Source organism: Pelobates fuscus, chromosome 11 (genome assembly GCF_036172605.1).
Source record: "Pelobates fuscus isolate aPelFus1 chromosome 11, aPelFus1.pri, whole genome shotgun sequence".
NCBI classification, from domain to species: Eukaryota; Metazoa; Chordata; class Amphibia; order Anura; family Pelobatidae; genus Pelobates; species Pelobates fuscus.
Window position 1 is genome coordinate 72,226,733 of NC_086327.1, and position 23,127 is coordinate 72,249,859.

The following is a 23,127-nucleotide window of genomic DNA, read 5'->3' on the forward strand; positions in this document are numbered from 1 at the left end:
AGTCTAAGATTGAACGTATATTCATTAGTTGCTTTGAATTAGACGTGGCCCTCAAGAAACTTCTAGGGACCGCGGGGCCCAGTTCTGGTAAGGTGGCCTCTATTTTCTCCCTAGTGAGATAGGTATCTTGTGCATCAGTCATTTGGGCGACAATACAACCTGGTTGGCAGGTTGGGAGGAATTGAGGACATTCAGGAATACCAGAACTATCTGAAGAGATCTTTCTCGTTTTCCACGCGTTGGGACCCGGAAGCAACTCTTCATCGATATAGGACATCTTGCTGTACGGTCAACCTGGACGGGCTTGCCGGAACCCCTGCGAGGTACCTCCCAGACCGAAAGGTCAGACGCTCCCTGCGTTTTCCATGGTTAGAGTCCCTGGATTTCGTTGTTTTCAACCAGGGAAATATCGACCTCCTCTACATCTCAAGGAATGGAGTCCTGGAGGGCAAATTGGACGCAAGGGGGTGCCTTCTACGCTCTCCACTGCCCGAGTTTCTCGTACGTATGGAATAGTTTTCTCTGGGAGGACCCGGCGTCAAGACTTTAGTCTATGGAGGAGGACCCATCAGGCCCCGACCAGTTCGGCTGGATGACGGACCCGTTTGCTCAGCGATGGACGCTTCCCTCATGGAGTTTTCGACACGGAGACGCAGACGAGTCTCCTACGTTTGTTTGGTCTCAGGACCTTTCTACAGGTGCCTCGGTCTGCAGTTCCTGGATTCCCTGGACCCTTGCTCATTTGATCTCGGGGATTGTGAGACTTTGGTCTGCATGGCGACCCTGACATAGTTGGGTCTGGTACGGATCTCCTAATTTTGCTACCGCTTTTACAGGGTTCCGGTATTGTTTGGTCACTTTATTACAGGGGACTGCCATATCAATTAGATTAGGTAGCGCGTACAACTGTTGTCAGCGGGCCTCGCTCTGCTTAGAATTCCCTTTACGATTCCTGAGGATGGGTATTCATCTCCCCAGGGGGTACAGGCATTTTTGTCATGCTCCTATGGTGGTTTCTGTCCGGTTTTGTCCATTCACTGATTCTGGATTTATTTCAGTTGTTATACCTTGTTTTTTCTTTCAGATGGGTTCGGTGGTTCGGACCCTAGTTGTCCATCAGCCTTAGTCGGACCCGAGGGTCATATTATTACTTTGGTAGTGCTCCCACCTTTAGGCGGTGTTCGACGTCACAGTTTGTTTAAATGGTTCTTCCCTTTTTCTCGCCCTTCATGTACCGCTTGGTTGTGGTTGGCATTGGCGGGGCATATAGGTTTTTTCGGTTCACTTCAGTCCGTAACACTGCGACTTCAGGTACCGACATGGCCGGCGTTTTTCTCCAAGACATTGTACGCTTTCCTGCCGGTGACGAGGAGCTATCTTGGCAGAGTTTAGGTTGGTACGGCGGATCGTGTTTCTTTGGTCTTTGCTGTCCGAGCGTTAAAACAGCAAATATGAAGCCTCCTGTCATGCTATAAAATTGTAGATTATACTAGCTTTAGTGTAACTATAATCTTAATTTTATTAATGACAGGAGGCGAATATTTCCCTCCCAGTTTCTCCCTCCCTTTGTGGTTTGTTGGTTTGACTGACTTGTTGTTCATTCACCTGGTCTGCTGGGCTAGGTTGGTTATCTGGGGGACTTGGGGCTTATCTGGGATATGGTACCGTCAGTATTTTATGATGGGGATTCAGGTTTTTTCACTTTCTGGGATATTATACTGTCAGTATTTACGATGGGGATTCATGTTTTCTCAGTACATTTCATTCGCTAATCAGTGTTTTCGACTCTGTTTCTCTCGTTTCAGTTTAATGGTTTGGCTACAGTTCTTAGATCCGACTACTCTACAGGATAAAGGTCAAGGCTTCACCCACTGGTTCCACGGTTTCTAGTTCGCATTGCATTCGTAATGTTAGGTTTGTTTCTCCTGTTATTGTATTTGTGGTGTATTGTTCATGTAATTTATTTGTCGCAGCGTGAAAGAGGAAATAGTTAGTTGGGAGAAGCCTTTTATAGATTCATGATTTTTTTGTCTCTGGTGTTTTTATCTCTATGTTAATGTGCTGCTGTGGAGTTCTAGTAAAGAGAGACTTAAGCAAATATTCGCCTCCTGTCATTAATACAATTAAGATTATAGTTACACTAAAGCTAGTATAATCTACAATGTTTGCACGTTTGAGGTGATGAATAACTTCAACATCTGGGAAGTATGTAATATATTGTGCCATTTTGATCCCTGCATAAAACAAAGATATACACTTTCACAGAAGCATTGTGCATAAAACTATTGGCCAATTTAGGGAACGGAATTTCTTTTAAAGATAAAACTGCGCTTCTCAACCAAATAGAAACAGCAGCAGATACAAAAAACATGCTATCAGTGATATAGAAACCATTGCTAACAGCAAAGAAACCTCTACATTTCTTGATCATGGGATCCGTGAAAGACAATATTTCTCTTGAATGCAAGTTGGAACTATGACCTCAAGGATGGATTATCGCCCAGGGAATAGTTCAATGAGGTACATACTCCTAAAACTGAATGGAATATAGTCAATTCCTAATGGGATTTATCATTTATTCATCATAGCAACAATCTTTAACAGGAAAAATTGTAGACACTGAGACAGCAAGGATTCAATTTTCCAGACACTAACAAGGCATAAAATTTCCAGTACTCATTGCAGATTGGAAATTCGATCCACGCTGCTTTTCGAAAGTTGCACATTATTGTAACAGTTTCCACAAGATTGTCATCTGCAGTTATCAGGAGTGGGGTTTCATCAAGAAATCAAGTAGCTGCATGCTTTTCAAAATATGAACAACCGTGGACATTTAGGTCCTGCAATCAACAACATGACAGCTCCTGATTAGAAAGCCTTTTTTCCCTGCACTTTGGAGAGCACTCGGGCTATATGACACTACAAGGATTAAGCAGGAGGGCACTGATCGTTTAATGCTCTGTAGCGAAAATAGCAATCTGTCCATATCCCTCTGCTACTCATGTGTCATGCCTAATCTTGTGACAAAAACAGAATACATGCTGGCATGGGAAAGGGATTTGGGGTTTTAATATAAACTGGAGGACTGGCTTGGCTTCACCACTGGTCTCAAAGGCCTAACACAATGTTTTGGTCACTTAGAGATTCATTTAAAAAATGTTTATTACTGGTATTACAATGAAAATTACACCCATGATGGCATACATTTTGCAAAAGGAGACAACCCAAGGTATTGCAAATGGGGCATGTTCAGTCTTTTAGTAGCCACTTACTCACAAACACTGGTCAAAGAAAGTTATACTAACAGTATTATGACATTCACAATTAAAACGCCATGCAGAACTAAAATTATTATTTTTTTTAAATGTAAAATGTTCACACTTTTAGATTTTATTCATAATAAATTATGTTTTATATATGAATAGGTCATGATAAATTAAAGCACGGTTTCTCCTGAATTAAGTTATATATAATAAGTGTGGGTGCACTTAACGTGAAATGGGTGAATTACGGTTGAACAGACATAGCGCAAATTCCAGTTTTTGTTTACGTTTTGTTTTGATCACAACTTGTACAATTGGCTCAGTCCTTAACGCCGTTACGGCGTTCTATGCCGTCCCACAATGGGCTTTAAAGCCGTTGTGGCGGCATAGAACGCCGTAACGGCTTTCAGCCCCAGGAGGTAAGATTTACTTACCTCCGTCGCGATCCTCTTTGGGAGAACTGCCTGACAGCCCAGGAAGCCCTCCCACAGCAAATAAGGCCCCCCGGAGCCATGTGATCGCTCTCAAAGAGCTGTGGATCTGCCAGCAAGGGGACTGTCTGAGCTGTCAGACAGTCCCCCTGCTGGTGGGAGGTGTAAAAAAAAAAATATTAAACATGTTTTAAAATAAAATAAATGTGTGTGTGTGTGTGTGTGTGTGTGTGTGTATATATATATATATATATATATATATATATATATAAAATATATGTATTATATATATAATATATATACATCATATATATATATGTAACGTCATACGTAGTGTATTTTAATGTTAACATAAGTACATATATTAGTATTAAAATACACTTAGAATGACGTTACATATATAAGATATATATTATATATATAATACATCTATATATTTTATATTTATATATACACGTACAATTACAATAAATAAAATATTTTTAAAAATGTAAACAAATTATAAACACAAATGTAATTTCATTCTAACTGTATTTTGTTATTAATATATATATATATATGTGTAACAAAATACACTTAAAATGACATTCAATATATATCTATCTATATATAAAATACAAATAACTGCAAATATATATACACAAATAACTACATAAGTGTAAACGTAGACTTTAAATACATATATATTAAAATTCTATGTGTATATTTAAGTAATCCTTTAACATAATTATATGATTTAATTAATTAAAATTTGATTGACATGCCTGACAACCCAGGCAGAAAGTACAGAGAATTTGAATTGCAAGCACTCTATTTAACCCTGTAACTTTCCAAGACACCATAAAACCTGTACTTGGGGGGTACTGTTTTACTCTGGAGACTTCGCTGAACACAAACATTAGTGTTTTAAAATAGTAACTTGTATTACAACAATGATATTTTTAGCAAAAGTGACTTTTTTTGCATTTTTCACACACGAACGGCACTTTTACGGACGATATTATTGTTGTAATATGTTTTACTGTTTTGTGAAGTCTCCCAAGTATAACAGTACCCCACATGTACAGTTTTATGGTGTTTTGGAAAGTTAGAGAGTCAAATATAAGGCTTCCACATTGAAATTTGCCAGATTGGTTATGTTGCCTTTTGAGACCGTATGGTAGCCAAGGAATAAGAATTACCCCCATGATGGCATACCATTTGCAAAACTAGACAGCCCAAGGTATTGCAAATGGGGTATGTCAAGTCATCTTTAGTAGCCACTTAGTCACAAACACTGGCCAAATATTTGTTTTTTTCACACAAAAACAAATCTGAATGCTAACATTGGCCAGTGTTTGTGACTAAGTGGCTACTACAAAGACTGGACATACCCCACTTGCAATACCTTGGGTAGTCTACTTTTGCAAATGGTATGCCATCATGGGGGTAAATCTCATTCCTGGGCTACCACACGGTCTCAAAGGTAACATGAAAACCTGTATATGGAATGTGCTATATTTGACCCTTTAACTTTCCAAAACACCGTAAAAACGGTTAATGGGTGCTACTGCTGTACTCGTGAGACTATGCTGAAAACAAATATGGTCTCTTTTTGCAGTAAAAGCGAACAGTATTATGACATTTACAGCTAAAATGTGAGGTGGAACTACAATTTCTTTTTAAAAATTTAACCCCTTAAGGACGGAGGACGGTTCAGGACCGTCATCGGCATTTTTGCGTTGCCGACCGGTGACGGTCCTGAACCGTCCTAACCGTCCAATGTACTTACCCGATCGCCGTCGTTCCCCCGGCGGCGATCGGCGGTGCTCCCGGTGTGGGGAGACTGCCTGCAGCCCAGACAGTCTCCCCATGGCGGTTTAGGACCCCTGTGGCCATTTGATCGCCCAACAGGGCGACCACATGGTCACAATAGGTGTCCTAGTCTCTGCCTGCAGGGGGACTGTCTGTGCTATATAATATATGTCTATATATCATATATATAATGTCATGCTAAGTGTATTTTTATATTAATATGTACATATATTAATATAAAAATACACTTATAATTAATTTACACACGTATATATATAATATATATAATAACTATATATATTGTATATATATATATATATATATATTATTATAAAATACGAATAATAAATAATTTAAATTAAATAAAAAAAATTAAAAATAATAAAAATTTAAAAAAAATTATATATCTATACGAAATTTTATTCTAACTGTATTTTGATATTAATATATATATATTTATATCAAAATACACTTAGAATGAAATTGTATATATATCTATGTATATATAAATAAATAAAAAGAATGCGAACTATTCATATGTCCATATACAAAATTACATAAATAATTATATAAATATACACGTAGACTTCAAATATATAAATATGCATATATATTTAAATTCTACGTGCGTATTTATGTAATATTTTTACATAATTAAGTTATTTTATTGATTGCAATTTAAGGGACCTGCCTGCCAACCCAGGCCGAAAGTCCAGAGAATTTAATTTGCTATCACTGTATTTTACCCTGTAACGTTCTACGACACCCTAAAACCTGTACGTGGGGGGTACTGTTTTACTCGGGAGACTTCGCTGAACACAAATATTAGTGATTCAAAACAGCAAAACATATCACAGCGATGATATTGTCAGTGAAAGTGACTTTTTTTGCATTTTTCACACACAAACAGCACTTTTACTGATGATATAATTGTTGTGATACATTTTCCAGTTTTGAAACACTAATATTTGTGTTCAGCAAAGTCTCCTGAGTAGAACAGGACCCCCCATGTACAGGTTTTATAGCGTTTTTGAAAGTTACAGGGTCAAATATATGGGTCAAATATTTTTACATTGAAAATGGCCAGGTTGGTTACGTTGTCTTTGAGAGCGTATGGTAGCCCAGGAATGAGAATTACCCCCATGATGGCATACCATTTGCAAAAGAAGACAACCCAAGGTATTGCAAATGGGGTATGTCCAGTCTTTTTTAGTAACCACTTAGTCACAAACACTGGTCAAAATTAGCGTTACTTTTTTCACACACAAACAAATATGAACGCTAACTTTGGCCAGTGTTTGCTACTAAGTGGCAACTAAAAAAGTCTGGACATACCCCATATTGAATACCCTGGGTTGTCTACTTTTAAAAAAATATGTACATGTGGGGTGTTATTTAGCAATTTATGACAGATAATAGTGTTACAATGTCACTATTGATACATTTTAAAAATTTATGTTTTGAAACCGCAATATCCTACTTGTACTTATAGCCCTATAACATGCAAAAAAATATCAAAAAGCATGTAAACACTGGGTATTTTTAAACTCAGGACAACATTTTGAATCTATTTAGCAGTTTTTTTCATTCGCTTTTGTAGATTAGTAAAAGATTTTTCACATAAAATTCAAAAAACGTGTATTTTTTTCAATTTTTCATCATATTTTTTCATTTTTTTAAAATTAAATTACATGAGATTATATAAATAATGGTATGTAAAGAAAGCCCCTTTTGTCCTGAAAAAAACAATATATAATTTGTATGGGAACAGTAAATGAGAGAGCGGAAAATTACAGCTAAACACAAACACCACAAAAGTGTAAAAAGATGCCTGGTCGCAAATGTACAACATCGCAAAAAAAGTCCGGTCCTTAAGGGGTTAAATTTCTCACAATTTCTATTTTTTTGAATTTATTCATAATATATTATGTTTCATATATGAAGAGTTCATGTGAAATTAAAGCCCTGTTTCTCCTGAACAAAATGATATATAATAAGTGTGGGTGCACTTAATATGAAAGAGGTGAATTACGGTTGAACAGACATATAGGGCAAATTCCAGTTTTTGTTTACATTTTGTTTTGATCACAACGTGTACTATTGACTCTGTCCTGAAGGGGTTCACCCCTTAAAATAAAATCCAGAAAAAACGCATGTCAAAAAAGTTCTAAATTGATTTGCATATCAACGAGTGAAATAAGTAGTTGATCCCCTATCAATCAGCAAGATTTCTGGCTCCCAGGTGTCTTTTATACAGTTAACGAGCTGAAATTAGGAGCACTCTCTTAAAGGGAGTGCTCCTAATCTCAGCTCGTTACCTGTATAAAAGACACCTGTCCACAGAAGCAATTAGTCCTCAGAAGATTCCAAACTCTCTACCATGGCCAAGACCAAGGAGCTGTCCAAGAATGTCAGGGACAAGATTGTAGACCTACACAAGGCTAGAATGGGCTACAAGACCATCATCAAGCAGCTTGATGAGATGATGACAACAGTTGGTGTGATTATACGCAAATGGAAGAAACACAAACTGTCAGTCTCCCTTAATCTGGTGTTCCATGCAAGATCTCACCTTGTGGAGTTTCAATGATCATAAGATTGATTAGGAATCAGCCCAGAACTACATGGGAGAATCTTGTTAATGATCTCAAGGCAGCTAGGACCATAGTCACCAAGAAAACAATTGGTAACACACTACGCAGAGAAGGATGGAAATCCTGCAGCGTCCGCAAGGTCCCTCGGCTCAAGAAAGCACATGTACAGGCCCGTCTGAAGTTTGCCAATGAACATCTGAATGGTTCAGAGGAGAACTGGGTGAAAGTGTTGTGGTGAGATGAGACCAAAATCTAGCTCTTTGACATCAACTCGCCGTGTGTGTAGGAGGAGGAGGAGGAATGCTGATATATATATATATATATATATATATATAGGTCTATGTTAGAGGTGGTGAACGTCCAGCCCGGGCAGTATAAGGCCCACAAAATCATTTGAATCGGCCCATGGAGAGCCAGCTCTGCTGTCTGCCTTTTTCGGGCCGGTGAAGAAATCAAACATCTCCCTCACCGGTCTCCGGGCAGTTTGTTAAGGGAGAGGGAGGGAGCTAGGACCCAGGAAGCTGTGATCCTTCCGCGAGCATGCATATGGGAGTGTTGCCGCGCGTTACCATTGCAACACTCCAAAAGCGCTGTGCTCATGGGAATAAAATAGTTAAGTCAGTCAGCAGGCTAAGCTGCTTGTGAAACCACTGGAACACCAGGGATTGCAGTGATATGTTCTCTCTTTTCATGCCAGAGGTAAGAATGGGGAGGTGTGCATAAATATTTTTCCTCTTTGTAAGTAAAAATTTAAATACATTTCTCCCTGATTTCCCCCCCCCCCCCATCCACACACACCCCCACACACTACCCGCCACCCCCACCCCCACCACACTCTCACACCCACTCTCACACCGCAAGTAGCAACATCAATACCAGCTAACATCACACCAAAGTGAAGCAGTTCCAGCCATCACATTAGGAGTGAGCTAATTAAATGTTTGACCAAATACAGTAAGCTAGTTTTTAAGTTGATAATTTTGTATGGCCTGCGAATGAGGTTTTATATATCCAAATGGTCCTTGGCAAATAAAAGGTTCCCCACTCCTGGTTTCTTTACTAGATAATTATTCAATCTTGTATTAAATAATACGTAATTTACATATGTCTTTTTTTTTTATAAATACAAGAAAAAAAAATCTGATTGAAAGAAACCATTTTGTGTTCATGCAGGCTGTCAGTGGAGGTGGGGCTAGGGCATCATAATTTATTTTTGATTTAACTCCTAAATGGCAGTGAATTGAGTAAAACTTCAGAGGCATACACAAAAACTGCTTCATTAAGCTAAAGTTGTTTTTGTGAATATAGTGTCCCTTTAAGTAAGAAAAACAATGAAGTTTTGTCAAAAAGGATTTAATTTACTTTGCTATTATTGTCATGGCTGTAAACACAAGTATGGAGTGGGAAATTCATTTGCAGCTGTGCCTGCCACTATGCTTCCAATTGCCAGTAGTCACAGAGGAGGAAGTTTAAAGGCGCAAGACCTGTACAGTAGCATTTGATTTAACATTTTGGGCCTTGACTGTGGGCTTAGACACCTAAAAAAAAAGTCCATCTCCAGGAGCAGGAAAGGCATTTGTGCCAGATAAAATATCAAAACTAAATCTTACACTGAAGGTAAAAATATGTGGGCAATCTGGAGCAAGCCCAGGTGAGAACATTTTTCCCAAGAGCTTACAATGGCAAATTACTATTTGTCTATTCTTATCATGGAATACAGAAATAGGAAACAACAGAGATAACTGGTGATTTGAGCATGTATTATTCAAAATACCTTAATATTTTTAACAACCCCTGGAGCAACCCGAAGATGTCCTGAAGGCAGTTTGCAAACTGTCCACTTGCAGAATACATACAGGCACAAAATATTTTTTTCCCACATTGAGTACTGCAATCTTGATGTAAGATAATGCAGAAACTCCACCACTCACCACAAATTTGGGTTCATCTAGGTCACAGCTATTGTCATAATGGTAATACCATTTGCAAAACGAGACAGCCTGAACTATTTCATATGATGCATTTTGAACCTTTTGACGTTGGCCAAAATTCCAAATGAGTATTTCCTTGAACCCAATTTTTACTTTTATTTTAAATGTGAATTTTATTGAGGTTAACATGTTAAACATATTAATCACCCTACATTTTATTTAACTACATCCTCCAAGTACATTATTACACCACAATAATATATTAATCAGGCTTTTTGTGAATATGTATCCTCAAATTAGAGACATGCCCTAATTTAATTTTGAAAACCCTATAGTCAGCAGCTAGAAGACATAGGGGTGTATATAAAAAATACAGCTTTCTGTCTCAGAGATATTTTTGCCAGAAGCTCAGGGAAGCAAGGTAAAGGGTCAGAGTAGGACCAGTCTAGGAGGGGGTCTGCCTTGACGTTGGCAGGCGGGCATTCCCTCCAGTGGCCATTGGAGAAACTAAATGACCTCCATTTGTTTAAATATACATAGGGATTAAGGAGAGAGCGCATGTAACTTTTTTCTTTGGTTTTTACTATATGTATTAGCTGATGTGTACTGTAGTCATTGCTACCGCCCAGGAGTGATGGGAGTGAGCGCAGGACTTTTCTTTTTTGTATTCGCTACAAGACATATGCTTTTGTATGAGAAGCATTTACAGCGTTTGGTGGCAATTTTGAAAGAATATGCCTACTAGAATCCCTTCCTTATTGAAGACTTTCAATAATTGAAACTCTTCGGTTTACTCACAATAAGTGATGCTACCAAGTACTGTGAATTCTCCTTAAAGAGAAGGACGCGATTGGATGAACCAGAGATCATCAGAATGGACGTCCTCAGAAGAGGAGAAATGAATGCAGGGAGGAGAGTAATTCGTGTTTGATTATTGGCGAGTTATACAGAGATTGTTTTTGTTATTTTAAAGGGGGAGGGAGCACATAACATGATATTTAGTCCTAATGAAACACAGACATTAAAAATAAATATTTAGTATTTATTTCATTCCATTTCATTGATTTCATATTAAAAACAAGACTCTCTAAGTAGCAAAAAGCAAAAGTGGTTAGCCTCTTCCTTGATCAGTTATCATGCAGCAACTTTATATGACAGTATGCATTGTGGCTCTGTAGACTAGGATTGAAACTCATTCTAGAGGCAAAATTTAGTAGGCTGATCAACTGAAAAACATGACAGCTGGATAATAATGGTGAAAAATTCCAGTAGTGTATTTCAAGACAGACAAAAGAGAGAATTTACTTATATGCACCATGCAAATTGACTAGCATTTTGGTTGATTCTGGTTTTAGGAACAAAGCTTGGTGATGTTCAGCAAGGTTTAGTGGTTGGATATGAGGGTGAAAGAACAAGCATGGATGAGCAAGCAAAGGCCATGTGATGCTTATTATAGAAAATGCAACACAAATTGAATAATTCACATTGAAAATATCCAATAAAGTTAAAGAAAAATTAAGAATTTTCTCCCACAGACTATTCAATATGAAGAGATACTGAAACTAACCAAAATGTCTGCTTTAGGATCATGGCGTTTTCATCAATCAAGGCTTTTCTGGCTTCAGAACTCTTCCCCTTTCCAGCATCTAAAACAGATGGTGGGAATGCTGGACAAAAACAAGACAGAAAACAAAAGTTACACTCCCGCAGAACTGAAAATGAGACCCTTAAAAAACTATTATTTATAAGGAAAAATATATAACATGACAAATAAAAGAGCAATGGAGAGATTATGTTTGACAATAAAAAATGCACATCAAAATGTAATGTTATACATTTAATACCAACATTTACCAACTTTCTGTTAAGCATTCCAACAGAAAACTCAATTGAGCCAGAAAGAAATGTAACAGTTACCTAAAGAGATGCTCAAAGCAGCAAAACAACCACAGCTTCATAGGGTGGTTTTGGGTTAGACATGTAGATCACGCCCACCGTATACAAAAGAAAGAATGGGGTCCAGGCACACAGCATTCCAAATGTTGACTGCCTTTTTAACAGAGCATATCATATAGGCAACACTTCGGTCACTACTTGTGACCTTCATTAAGGCTTGATAAAGGTTAGTGACCAAAACATTGCACGTGTGATATGCTCCATTAAAAAGGATGTCAAGATTTGTTACGCTGTGTGGCTGCCCCTTATTCTTTCTTTTGTATACAGTATTTGTGCAGAGATGGGGGTCATCTCCAGGGGCTGCAGTACCGCAACCTTAATGCAGTTATTTATTTTTTAATACATTTTTTAAATAGGTCTTTATATTTTTTGTTTTACATTGTCAAGATAATTTGACATCTTAGAAGGTGTTTTACAGAAATACAAATGCAACGACAATACAAGTGTACAAACATTCAAAATAATCAATCTTCTGGGTACATTCATCATTGCGGAGAGCAGGAAGTACATTGCTTGAAAAACACTGTACACATACATAGATCACAGAGCGCAAATTAAAATTCTTTCATATATGTCGCCTAAACGCACCTTCTCTCTGAAGTTCAGATTAATGGGGCAGATCATCTGCTTTCAGTTTAAGGTGATAAGCAGTCTAACCAGCAATAATAATATGGCTAGCTAGATCCCGTATGTCTGGGGAGTGTGGGATCAATAGACATTTGTGTACACAGTCTTGCGGCTTCCTTCCACAGTTGCATATGATCCTCTGTGTCCACCATGTTGTTTTGTAAAAGGAGGTCGGTCACATGCGAGGCTCTGTTATTTATAGACGTCAATGAGGCAGGGGCTAGGTCAGTGGATGAGGAAGAGTCGGCATGGGGATCTAGCAGATCGAGTCCCCTCCAATAATTACCACCCAAAACTATATCTAGATGCCAAAGCCAACATCGGAACAAAACATTCTGTTTGGTCCTCATGTGGACAATACATGTCGAGTAAGGTATATGGTCAATTATTAACATGGCATTGGAGTAATATATATCTTCCCTCTTCATCTCCCAGCTTCTGTACCAGTGTGAAGGCAACCTGTTTGCCAACCAGAATGGAGACAACATGGATTTTCATTATATAAGAGGCATGAAAGTCTACTGGATGGTGCTTAGAATTAAACTTAGGTTTGCTGCCCCATTTAAAGAGAGTCTCTTGATAAAAAGCCACATGTGCTACTAGCTTCCTGGTCTCCAATGCTGTAATTTAAAGAGTTAACAGAGTCCCTTAAAGGGACACTTTAGTCACCAGAACAACTACAGCTTATTCACTCTTCACCTGACATTGCTTTAAAATCGATATGCAGCAGTTTTTCCGGTAGGTATAAAAGGGTGAATATTTATTAAGAATAAGGCTTTTAAAATTATAAATATGGGGGCGGAGCTTATCAGCACACTGACCAGAAGCATGATTCCTGAGCTCCAACTAAATGATAGAACTCTAGCAAAAATTAACACGTTTGGCTGCAATATTCAGCTCCCAAGACACCTAATGAAGAGAGACATGGGAAAACATTAATGGAAATCTAGTCAATCTAGCTGGGGACAAATCCGCAATATGGGGCAGCTGGAAGACAATGCAAGGCAGCACAGCTTGAAGGTATGGGGGATCGTTGATTCCGTAGACTAAGGAATTTACCATGATCATTTATTTTCAGCAGCGTTGTCACATAAGCAGGCCAAAGGACTATAATTAGATGTACTCTACCGTCTATCTGAAAGACCTACCTACAAGCCATCTCTACACAGGGTTGTTATGTGCTTTCAGTCACGTTCTGACAAAAACATTTTTTTGACAACAGTTAAAGGACAAAAACCATTTATTTTCGAACATCACTCATAGAGTTTTCCATGACCTCATCTGACTGACATTCAATGGAGAGCATCCGTACGAGAAATTATCCCTCAGCTACGAGTAGCTGATATTTCATATAAGTGGGGGAATTTGCGTGCTCTCGTGGCTGACCAACATGGTCACGATAAGCGGATCTCAAATCGCGACCTATTTTCTGCAATCATTAGGACTCATTGCCCCTATTGCAGTTTATACAACTGACAAATCTACATACCAGTAAGATATCGATAATATCACACTTTTCACCCTACTGGCTCCTCTACCTCAAGCTGAGCAGCTTTCGAAAGCAGTTCGGCACAATCAGAATTATATAGCCTTCGATTATTGCCAAGTTTCCATATGCTTCTGTTTGTTTTAATGTTTACTTTCCATTTCTGATTATCTAGAACTGTATTTCCATAGGAAATCATAATCTTCATTGGCTCTGAGTTCTGTAGAGCTATACCATAGTATTGATTTTATTAATGACACGGAGGCTCCTATTATGCTCTTACTTTATTCCTCAAAAAATGTAAAATATGAACAATATATAACAGATACAACCAGATCTGCCTAGTAACAGGGCAGCCAATCAGTCTTTAGGAACAGTCCATAAGTCTCTATGCGTGTACTTCCACTTCCTCTTTCTTTGCTGCTGTCCTCAGACCAGCCAAGCATTATTTTCTCTCCTGCATAGTTGTGATTGATTTTATTTGCTAGGGTTATGCACCCTGTTTTTTAGTGATTGATTATTGTTGGTATTATTCTGTTTAATTTTCCGTATGTTTGCGTTTTGTATCATCTGATTTTATTGTATTTTTTGCTGTTTGCCTCCCATGCGTTTTTTCCGCCGCTTCCCCTGTCTGTGTTGCTCTTTTATTAACCCAGACAGGGTTCGCGGCTAGCAGGGGAGATTTGCACCGGAGCTTTGTGCTCCCTGGTTCCCTTCCCTTTCCCCTCGCGGCCGCGTTTATCTGCCGGCCCGACCGTTATCTCCTCGCACCCACTGGTGCGAGGGAGTTCCCGGCTGCGTGTATTTAACGTGCTCCCTGGCCATTGGCGGGGGAGGAGCTTGGGGGCAGCCGCGGCGCGCTCTGCACACGGCGGCCATTTTCTGCCTCGGCACACACTTGGCTGGGTCGGTTCAACGGGTTGGCTCCCTATACCTCTCCCATATTTGCTGTTATTACTGTGCAGGTATTTTCTTAGTGGGTTACTCAACCCCTTTGCTGTTTAGGTTATTTGCTTTCCCTAATTCTTGTTCAGTTTAGATATTTAACTTCTGTTACTGCCCTGCACCTATAATTGATATTTAAAGGTACAGTACTTGTTTTTTTTCTGTTTTACTCTGCTCATTATGCAAGCTAGAGGTGAGGGTTCTGGTAGCCCCAGTTACCCCTCTCAGACCCCTATCACTGGGGAGATGGGCCTTACTCCCTCTCAGGAGTTCCAGGCCCTTATTGATTCTACCATGCAGAGGGCTCTGGCTTCGGCCATGGGGACCGTGTCCTCGTCCCTCTCTCACACTATTCAGCAGGCCCTGACACAGCCTTTGGCCCCTGCCATGTTGCCTGCTCCCCTGCCTGCACTACAGCCTCAGGCGGGTCGCAAGGCACAAGCAAAATTTAAGCATGTCTCTCCAGATGTGACGCAGGTGTTACCTGCCCTGACGTGCCTATGGTCGTCCAAGATGGCGCGTTTCAGCGCAAAAGAGCTGCTGGCCGGGCAAAATCGGCCAGGAAATGGAAACGGGCGCGTGCCCGTGATGGATCGGATACCGATCAGACTGGAGAGTCAGACTTGGATCCCCCTGATTACGCCTCCTATGAGGAAGGGGGCTTCGGCGATGAGGCGGAGTTTGACGCTTCGGCGCTTAATCCGGGTGAGGGGCAAGACATCTGTGATCCTCAGGGTTACCCCCTGTTTGATCCAGATGACCTTCGCCATCCTCGCTCGGCGGAATGGGACCCGCCCGCGCACATTGCCAGTTATCTGGCGCTTCGAATGCGTACCCCTCTCTCCAAGGAAGGGCGCAGTAAATTGAGGGCCGAGTGCCTCGGCCTTCGGTGCCTGATGCGGCGTGCAAGACGCCAGAGGTTGACCCTCAGATTTCCCAGGTCCTGGCAAAAACGGGTTGGACACCCAGAAAAGAGCTGGAATTTTCGCTGCATAATTGCCAGGACAAGCTCCTGGACACCCTGGGCCCCGCTGCCAAGCTCTATGAGCTTTTGGAAGCAGCTAAGGCTGGAACAAAACCCATTGACTTCGATGAAGCGATTGGGTGGGTCCAGAGATTGATTTGCCTTCTCGGCAACGCGAATACAGCCATGTCGGCTGAACGCCGCAAAGCGATTCTGCTCAAAATTGAGCCCAAGTTAGTCAACCTTGCAGTGAAGGAACCGGGTGCCTCGGCCAAAGGTATGCTCTTTGGAGAGTGTTTTGTCAAGGATTTCGGCTCCTTTGTGCGTACCTTCACTGCTCTCGATAAGGCACAGTCAAACCTGAAGCGGGTTTTTGGCCCTAAGGTTTTCCATGGGGCCGGGAGGTATAGGAGCCGTCCGCCCGGCCGTGGACCTCGAGGTCCCTCGCGGACTCACAGAGGTTCCTTTTCCACCCCCCCGAACCTACCAGGACTATAAACCAGCGCCCTTCTTTCCCTCACGTGGGAGACCGTGGCAAAGTTGAGGAGGTCGTGGACAACCCTCGCACAGACGCCCTTGCGGTGAGTGCCCCAAAACGTATGTTTTGCAGGGCAAGTGTGGGGGGCAGATTAGCACTATTTCTCGATATGTGGGGCATGATCACCACAGATGTATGGGTTCTGGATACGGTCTGGTGTTTACGCCTGGATTTGTTGTCTCCCCCTGTCCAGACTTTTATCCCACAGGAACTGAGAGTGCCGGACGAGCAGTCCGAGCTAATTAACGCGGAGATCGCAGAACTGTCTGCCAAACGAGCTATTCAGGAAATCCCCTACAACCACCCAGGATTTCTAAGCAATTTGTTTCTCGTCGCCAAGAAAGGCGGAGGTGTCCGACCGGTGATAAACCTCAAACACCTCAATTTTTTCCTCTGTTACCATCACTTCAAGATGGAGGGCGCTCACTGCCTCCGAGACCTGCTCCGTCAGGGAGACTGGATGGTCAAATTGGACCTCAAAGATGCCTACTTGACAATACCCATGGCAGAAGAGCACTGGGACTTATTGCACTTTACGTGGCAAGGTTGTCGATGGCGGTTTACCTGTCTGCCGTTCGATCTATCTTCGGCTCCATGGTTTTTTCACGAAAGTGATGAAGCCCGTGGTGGCCTTCCTCAGGGCTCGGGGGGTCCGCATGATTATCTACCTGGATGACATATTGATTATGTCTTCGTCCGCCGACCAACTTCTCAGACACCTGGGATGGACGGTGAATCTCCTGGAAGGCCTGAGCTTCCTCGTGAATTGGGAAAAATCCATTGTGGCCCCGGTACAGAGGATAGAATTCCTGGGCTTCAAGGTCGATTCGGTCACCCAGTTTCTGTTCCTACCGGAGACCAAGCTTCGGTCGATGAAGGAGGAGATACGGCGTGCGCTACGAGCCACCTCTCTCTCCGTCAGGCAACTGGCGAGAGTGATAAGCCTCTTGGCCTCATCGATTCAGGTGATTTTCCCAGGCCCATTGCACTATCGGGCCCTACAACGTTTGAAGGGGTCCCATCTTCGATCGGGGGGCTCGTACCAGAGCGTATTGACCCTGGACGGCGACTCCAGAGACTTACTACGGTGGTGGTTGGACCACATGGAGGCCTGGGACGGCCGAGCCAACTTCGGCGCCACGCCGGACATGATAATAGAGTCAGACGCAAGCCTGCATGGTTGGGGCGCTCGCTGTGGCAGTGTCTCCACCGGTGGAAGATGGTCCGAAGTCGAGTCGACTTTGCACATAAATTGCCTGGAACTTCTGGCAGGTTCGTTCGCCATTCGGAGTCTATCTCCGACTCAGGGGAATTGCTGCGTACTCCTACGCATGGACAATGTGTCCGCGGTCAGGTACATAAACCGCCTAGGTGGAACAAAATCAAAGCAGCTGGCGAACTTGGCAAAGGATTTCTGGCAGTTCTGCCTCCGCAACGCTGTGTCGGTCACGGCCGAACACATTCCGGGACTGGACAACGAGTGGGCGGATTGGAATTCGCGCTACCTGAAAGATTCAGGAGATTGGCATTTGCTATCCTCGACCTTTCAAAGGATAGATCGGCTATGGGGTCCACTACACCTGGATTTGTTCGCGTCCAGACTGAACTCCCAACTGCCCCAATACTTCAGTTGGACGCGTTCTTGCAGACGTGGCCGCAAGGGCGCCACTTTGCGTTCCCACCATTCAACCTGATATCCCGGACGCTGGCGTACTCGACCGGACAGGATTGCACGTTAGTAGTGGTAGTTCCCCTCTGGCAATCTCAACCGTGATTCCCCCATCTCCTGGAGATGGCCATGGACTTCCCACGGATGATCGAAATGAGGCCGGATGTGCTTCTGGATCCGGATGGGAACTCGCACGACTTGCTCCAACTCACGGCTTGGTTGATCTCAGGGGACCCTGGTGTGTCACGGACGTTTAGCAGGCAACTACTCGACTCTTGGAGAATGCCTGGGCACCGGGTACCAGAACGGCTTACAAGTCCGCATGGCGCGTGTGGTCTAGCTGGTGCTTGGGAAGATTGCTGGTTCCACTTTCTGCCCCTCTGAATGCGCTGCTCAGTTTCCATACTGAACGTTTCGATTCTGGTTTGGCCTATCGTACCCTTAATGTTTATAGATCGGCCATTTCGGCCGGACATCGAGGGATCGATGGATCTCCGATTGGACAACATCCTGTTGTGTGCCGCCTGTTGAAGGGTATCCGTTTTGCTAGGCCTCCGAGGTCTAGATACTCATCGTTCTGGGATGTTAACGTTGTCCTTGGTTTCTTGGACTCCTGGCCCTGTAATGAGGACCTAACGCTCAAACAGTTGTCATGGAAGCTGGTCATGCTTCTATGTCTCCTTTCGTGCAAGAGGGTATCGGAAGTCAGGGCTCTGGACTGGAACGCGGTCTCGTTCCCCCCCGAAGGTGTGTCGTTTAACATCTCGAGGAGGACTAAGTTGGCTTCCAAGTCGGTGGACTACACTAGATGCTCCGTCAGACCTGCTTTGTGTCCTGTGGCTTGTCTCCAGGTTTATTTGGATCGTACTCGTCAGTTGAGGTCAACTGATTTGCCTCCACTATTTATTTCTTTGAAGGCACCGTTTCTGCCAGTCTCATCGACTACGTTAGCCAGCTGGGTTAAACGTCTCCTTTCCGCTGCAGGTATTGATACTTCGATTTTTTCGGCTCATTCGGTTAGAGGTGCCATGGCATCGAAGGCTTATACGATAGAACGTCGCCTGGACGATATCTTGAAAGTGGCGGATTGGTCTAAGGAATCTACGTTCCGCGATTTTTATTTCCGCCCGATTGAACATGTTTCTTCGTTGGTTGTGGCTCAGCTTTAAACTAGCATAATTGGAGCCTCCGTGTCATTAATAAAATTCCCAGGTTTTACGAATAACATGACGTAAAGTCATGATTTTATTAATGACACGGAGGCGAGTATTATTCCCGCCCACCCACCCGTGGGTCTGGGTCAGGTTACGGTTATGGTTCAATCAGGGGGGGGATCTTCTTATCTCACGTTAAGTACACATGTTTTACTTGTATTAAGTACAGGATGTTTGTGTGACGAGACATATGTACATAATATTCTGACTATGATGCACTGTGTATGCAGGTCACATAATTCTGACATTGTTACACTCAGATCCTAAGTTTGGAGTTTACCACCTATTTCTTTGTTTTTACAGCTTGATTTCGTTCTGATGGGGTTTACCAGTTGGCGTTTGTTAATTACTGAAGTGGATGTTTCGGTTTGGGTCTTCGGTTCAGAAGGCAAAGAAGAGGAAGTGAAAGTTCACGGATAGAGACTTATGGACTGTTCCTAAAGACTGATTGGCTTCCCTGTTACTAGGCAGATCTGGTTGTATCTGGTTGTATATATTGTTCATATTTTACATTTTTTCTCTTTCAGTTATATATTTCTCTTTGCTGCTGAGGAATAAAGTAAGAAAGAGATAGCATAATACTCGCCTCCGTGTCAATAATAAAATCATGACTTTACGTCATGTTATTAGTATTTCCCTTCCAATCCCCACCCCAAATGTCATGATTATGAAGCGTAATATTCTAGTGTGTATACGAAAATCTCTTTCTGCTACTAGAGAATTGTGTGTTTGTGATTTTTCTATGCTCTTTACTACTATAACTTCTTTGTCAATCTTTCTTTTATTGAGGCAGGTAAAATGCATGACAATACAGATTAAAAGGAAGGTTACATCAAGTGACATGTCAAAATATATTCCTTGAGAGTTCAGCCTCTTTTATGTTGGATATAACACAGATTGTGCAAATGATAAAGCTTAATAAGTCATCTCGGCATTCACATGTATAGCTAAACAGGCTGTAGAGTACAGTGACACCTGAACAACTTTAGCTTAATTAAGCAGTTTTGGTGTATAGAACATGCCCCTGCAGCCTCACAGCTCAATCCTCTGCCATTTAGGAGTTAAATCCCTTTGTTTATGAACCCTAGTCACACCTCCCTGCATGTGACTTGCACAGCCTTCCATAAACACTTCCTGTAAAGAGAGCCCTATTTAGGCTTTCTTTATTGCAAGTTCTGTTTAAGATTTTCTTATCCCCTGCTATGTTAATAGCTTGCTAGACCCTGCAAGAGCCTCCTGTGATGTGGAATTATTAAAAATTATTATTGTACTTGTATTGAATTATTGTACTAACTCCATTTTAACTTTATACTGTGACTTCTTCCTCCATTTTGTCCTCCTAACCTGACTTCTTCAATCCTCCATTTTGTCATCATGACTTAACTTGTTCATTTTAAAACTACATTACGTGACTGAACTTCTCAACCCAATTAGTACAGTAGACAAAGACTGTGTTTTCCTGCAAGGACAAGTACCAGGAGGTGCTGGCTACTCCTTAAGACTTGTCGGCTACTCCTTAGGACTTGTAAGATAGTATAGTTTGAAGGCCACGAGAACACAGTAGTAATGAAATGTTCTATTCATAAGAGACCTTGCACCTGGACATGAAGCCTGATATCATTGACCGTGTAAAATGACGCTCAGGACCCCCTCATCCCCACCCGTGTCCAGAATAATCCCACCTCTGATGGGTGGGCACGGGACTAACCTCTTAATTTTACGAACCAATAGGTAAGACACTAACCCCGTCACTTAACAATTAATCCAATTGATGATGTTTATTTGCTGATATTCTAATAATCAATGATGACGCAAAATGCCTCTTAAAAGGGCCTGCGCGCCCGCTTTTACTGCACTTGCCAATAAACTTTCTCGAAGTTATTTTAACCTGAACCTTGTGTGTCAGACTTAATTACTTCAGCGTATATACGCAATTTAATTTTATTGATTTGGACAGGAACAGATAGACATTTGAACATTTTGGTTTACTTTCAAAAAGTACCATAACACCTGTATGTGATTAAAGTTCAATTTAGAGGTTGAGATACAATTATTTAAGGTAAATTGCATCTGTTTGAAAGTGAAACCAGTTTTTTTTTTTTTTTATGCAGGCTCTGTCAATCATAGCCAGGGGAGTTGTGGCTAGGGCTGCATAAACAGAAACAAAGTGATTTAACTCCTAAATGGCAGTGAATTGAGCAGTGAAATTGCAAGGGGATGATCTATACACTAAAACTGCTTTATTTAGCTGAAGTAATTTAGGTGACTATAGTGTTCCTTTAACATTTAAAATAGTTGCACATTTGTATTACAGTATGTAAAAGTAAGTTAAGGTAACATGCTAAACCTCTGAGTGTTACTTAAAGCATGACAGGTGTAACAGAGTGGTGGATAGCATTAATGATGGGTCGCAATAGGTATAAGGTGATCTGCTAGAAGTTACTGGAAACGGTTAATTAACTTAAAGTTCTCCACTGAAACGAGCATCTCTGGACAGCTGCATTAAGCAGGTTGATAGCTGCAAGGGTATGAGAGGTAGAGCAAACATTAACTAGGCATCTATAATTAACAATAGAGAGAACGGCAAATGCTAGCATGAGGCCCATGTGTGAGGTATGTTCCAAAACTTTGATCAGCCAATCCCCCCGAGCGGCAAGGCAGGAGTGCGTCCAAGAGAGTACACGTTGACAGCTGCAATAACTTTTGGGTCAGTCCCAACCAGTCCCAGGCCTTTCTGTGGCCCAGCATCCATGAACCACATACTTGGTGTATCCTGGGAGCCAAGTCTATATCCATCCTGGGGAGGTCGGAGGATCTCGATGTGTTTCGCCGCCTGCGGCGCATGAACCTCACCCTTGTGGCTGATGCAGAGAGGTATGACCTCTCGAGGCTCTCTGCTTGAGTCGGCATACGGTAAGGCAGTGCGGCTTTTGGCTGGCTATGCTGCTGCTCACTTCTGGCACCACCGTTCTCCTTCCATCGTCTATCGGCTCATGAGGAGGTGCGCTCATATGCTCTGAAAGCTTCAGCCAGAAGGGTTTGAAGATCTCGTCCAGCAGGGATTCAATCGAGTGGTAGTACATTTGTTTGGAAGGGCTCAAGCCCTGTTTGTCAGCAGAAATTGCGTCCGCCATTTTGTAAAGTACTCGCTGTACGGTATAGAGTAAGCTCTAGTCCAGGGATAGGCAACCTTCGGCACTCCAGATGTTGTGGACTACATCCCCCATAATGCTCTTACACCCATAATGCTGGCAAAGCATCATGGGAGGTGTATTCCTAAACATCTGGAGTGCCGAAGGTTGCCTATGCCTGCTCTAGTCGATCGTTATGTGTAGTATCAATGTCCCAAAAGAGGTTCAGTGGGGACCGGGATAACCTCCACTGGGCCAGAGCGCTGTCGAGCCCTTCGTGGAAACTGTGACAAGGAGATCGGCCGCCTCTCCTTTGCCTCGTCCCCAGTAGGCATCAGCTTACTTTCTCGGGATCCCGGTGGAGTTAAGTCTCTTTGGAGGTCTCAATGCATCATCCGGGATTTCCCAGCATAAGCGGTGCGATATGGTAGGTAGGTCAGCTTTTTTTTATAGTGCTTAGCACCCACAATTCGACCCTTGCAGCAGGAGCACGCTTTACACAAGTCTATCCTGCTTGATAGCTTAGCTCCGCCCCTTGCTACAACTATTTTAAAATAGTGTCATGTGGGGGGCCTGACCTCAAT

General features: G+C 42.0%; 1 protein-coding gene across 1 annotated transcript in view; it reads right to left on the minus strand.

Annotated features, from left to right (window-relative positions):
- The window catches only part of LIG1 (DNA ligase 1), a 381,450-nt gene that overhangs the window by 198,247 nt on the left and 160,076 nt on the right, over positions 1–23,127 (minus strand). Inside the window, exon 14 of the mRNA XM_063435935.1 lies at positions 11,581–11,680. Within this exon, the coding sequence (XP_063292005.1) occupies positions 11,581–11,680 (100 nt within the window). The remainder of the gene's footprint in view (positions 1–11,580; positions 11,681–23,127) is intronic.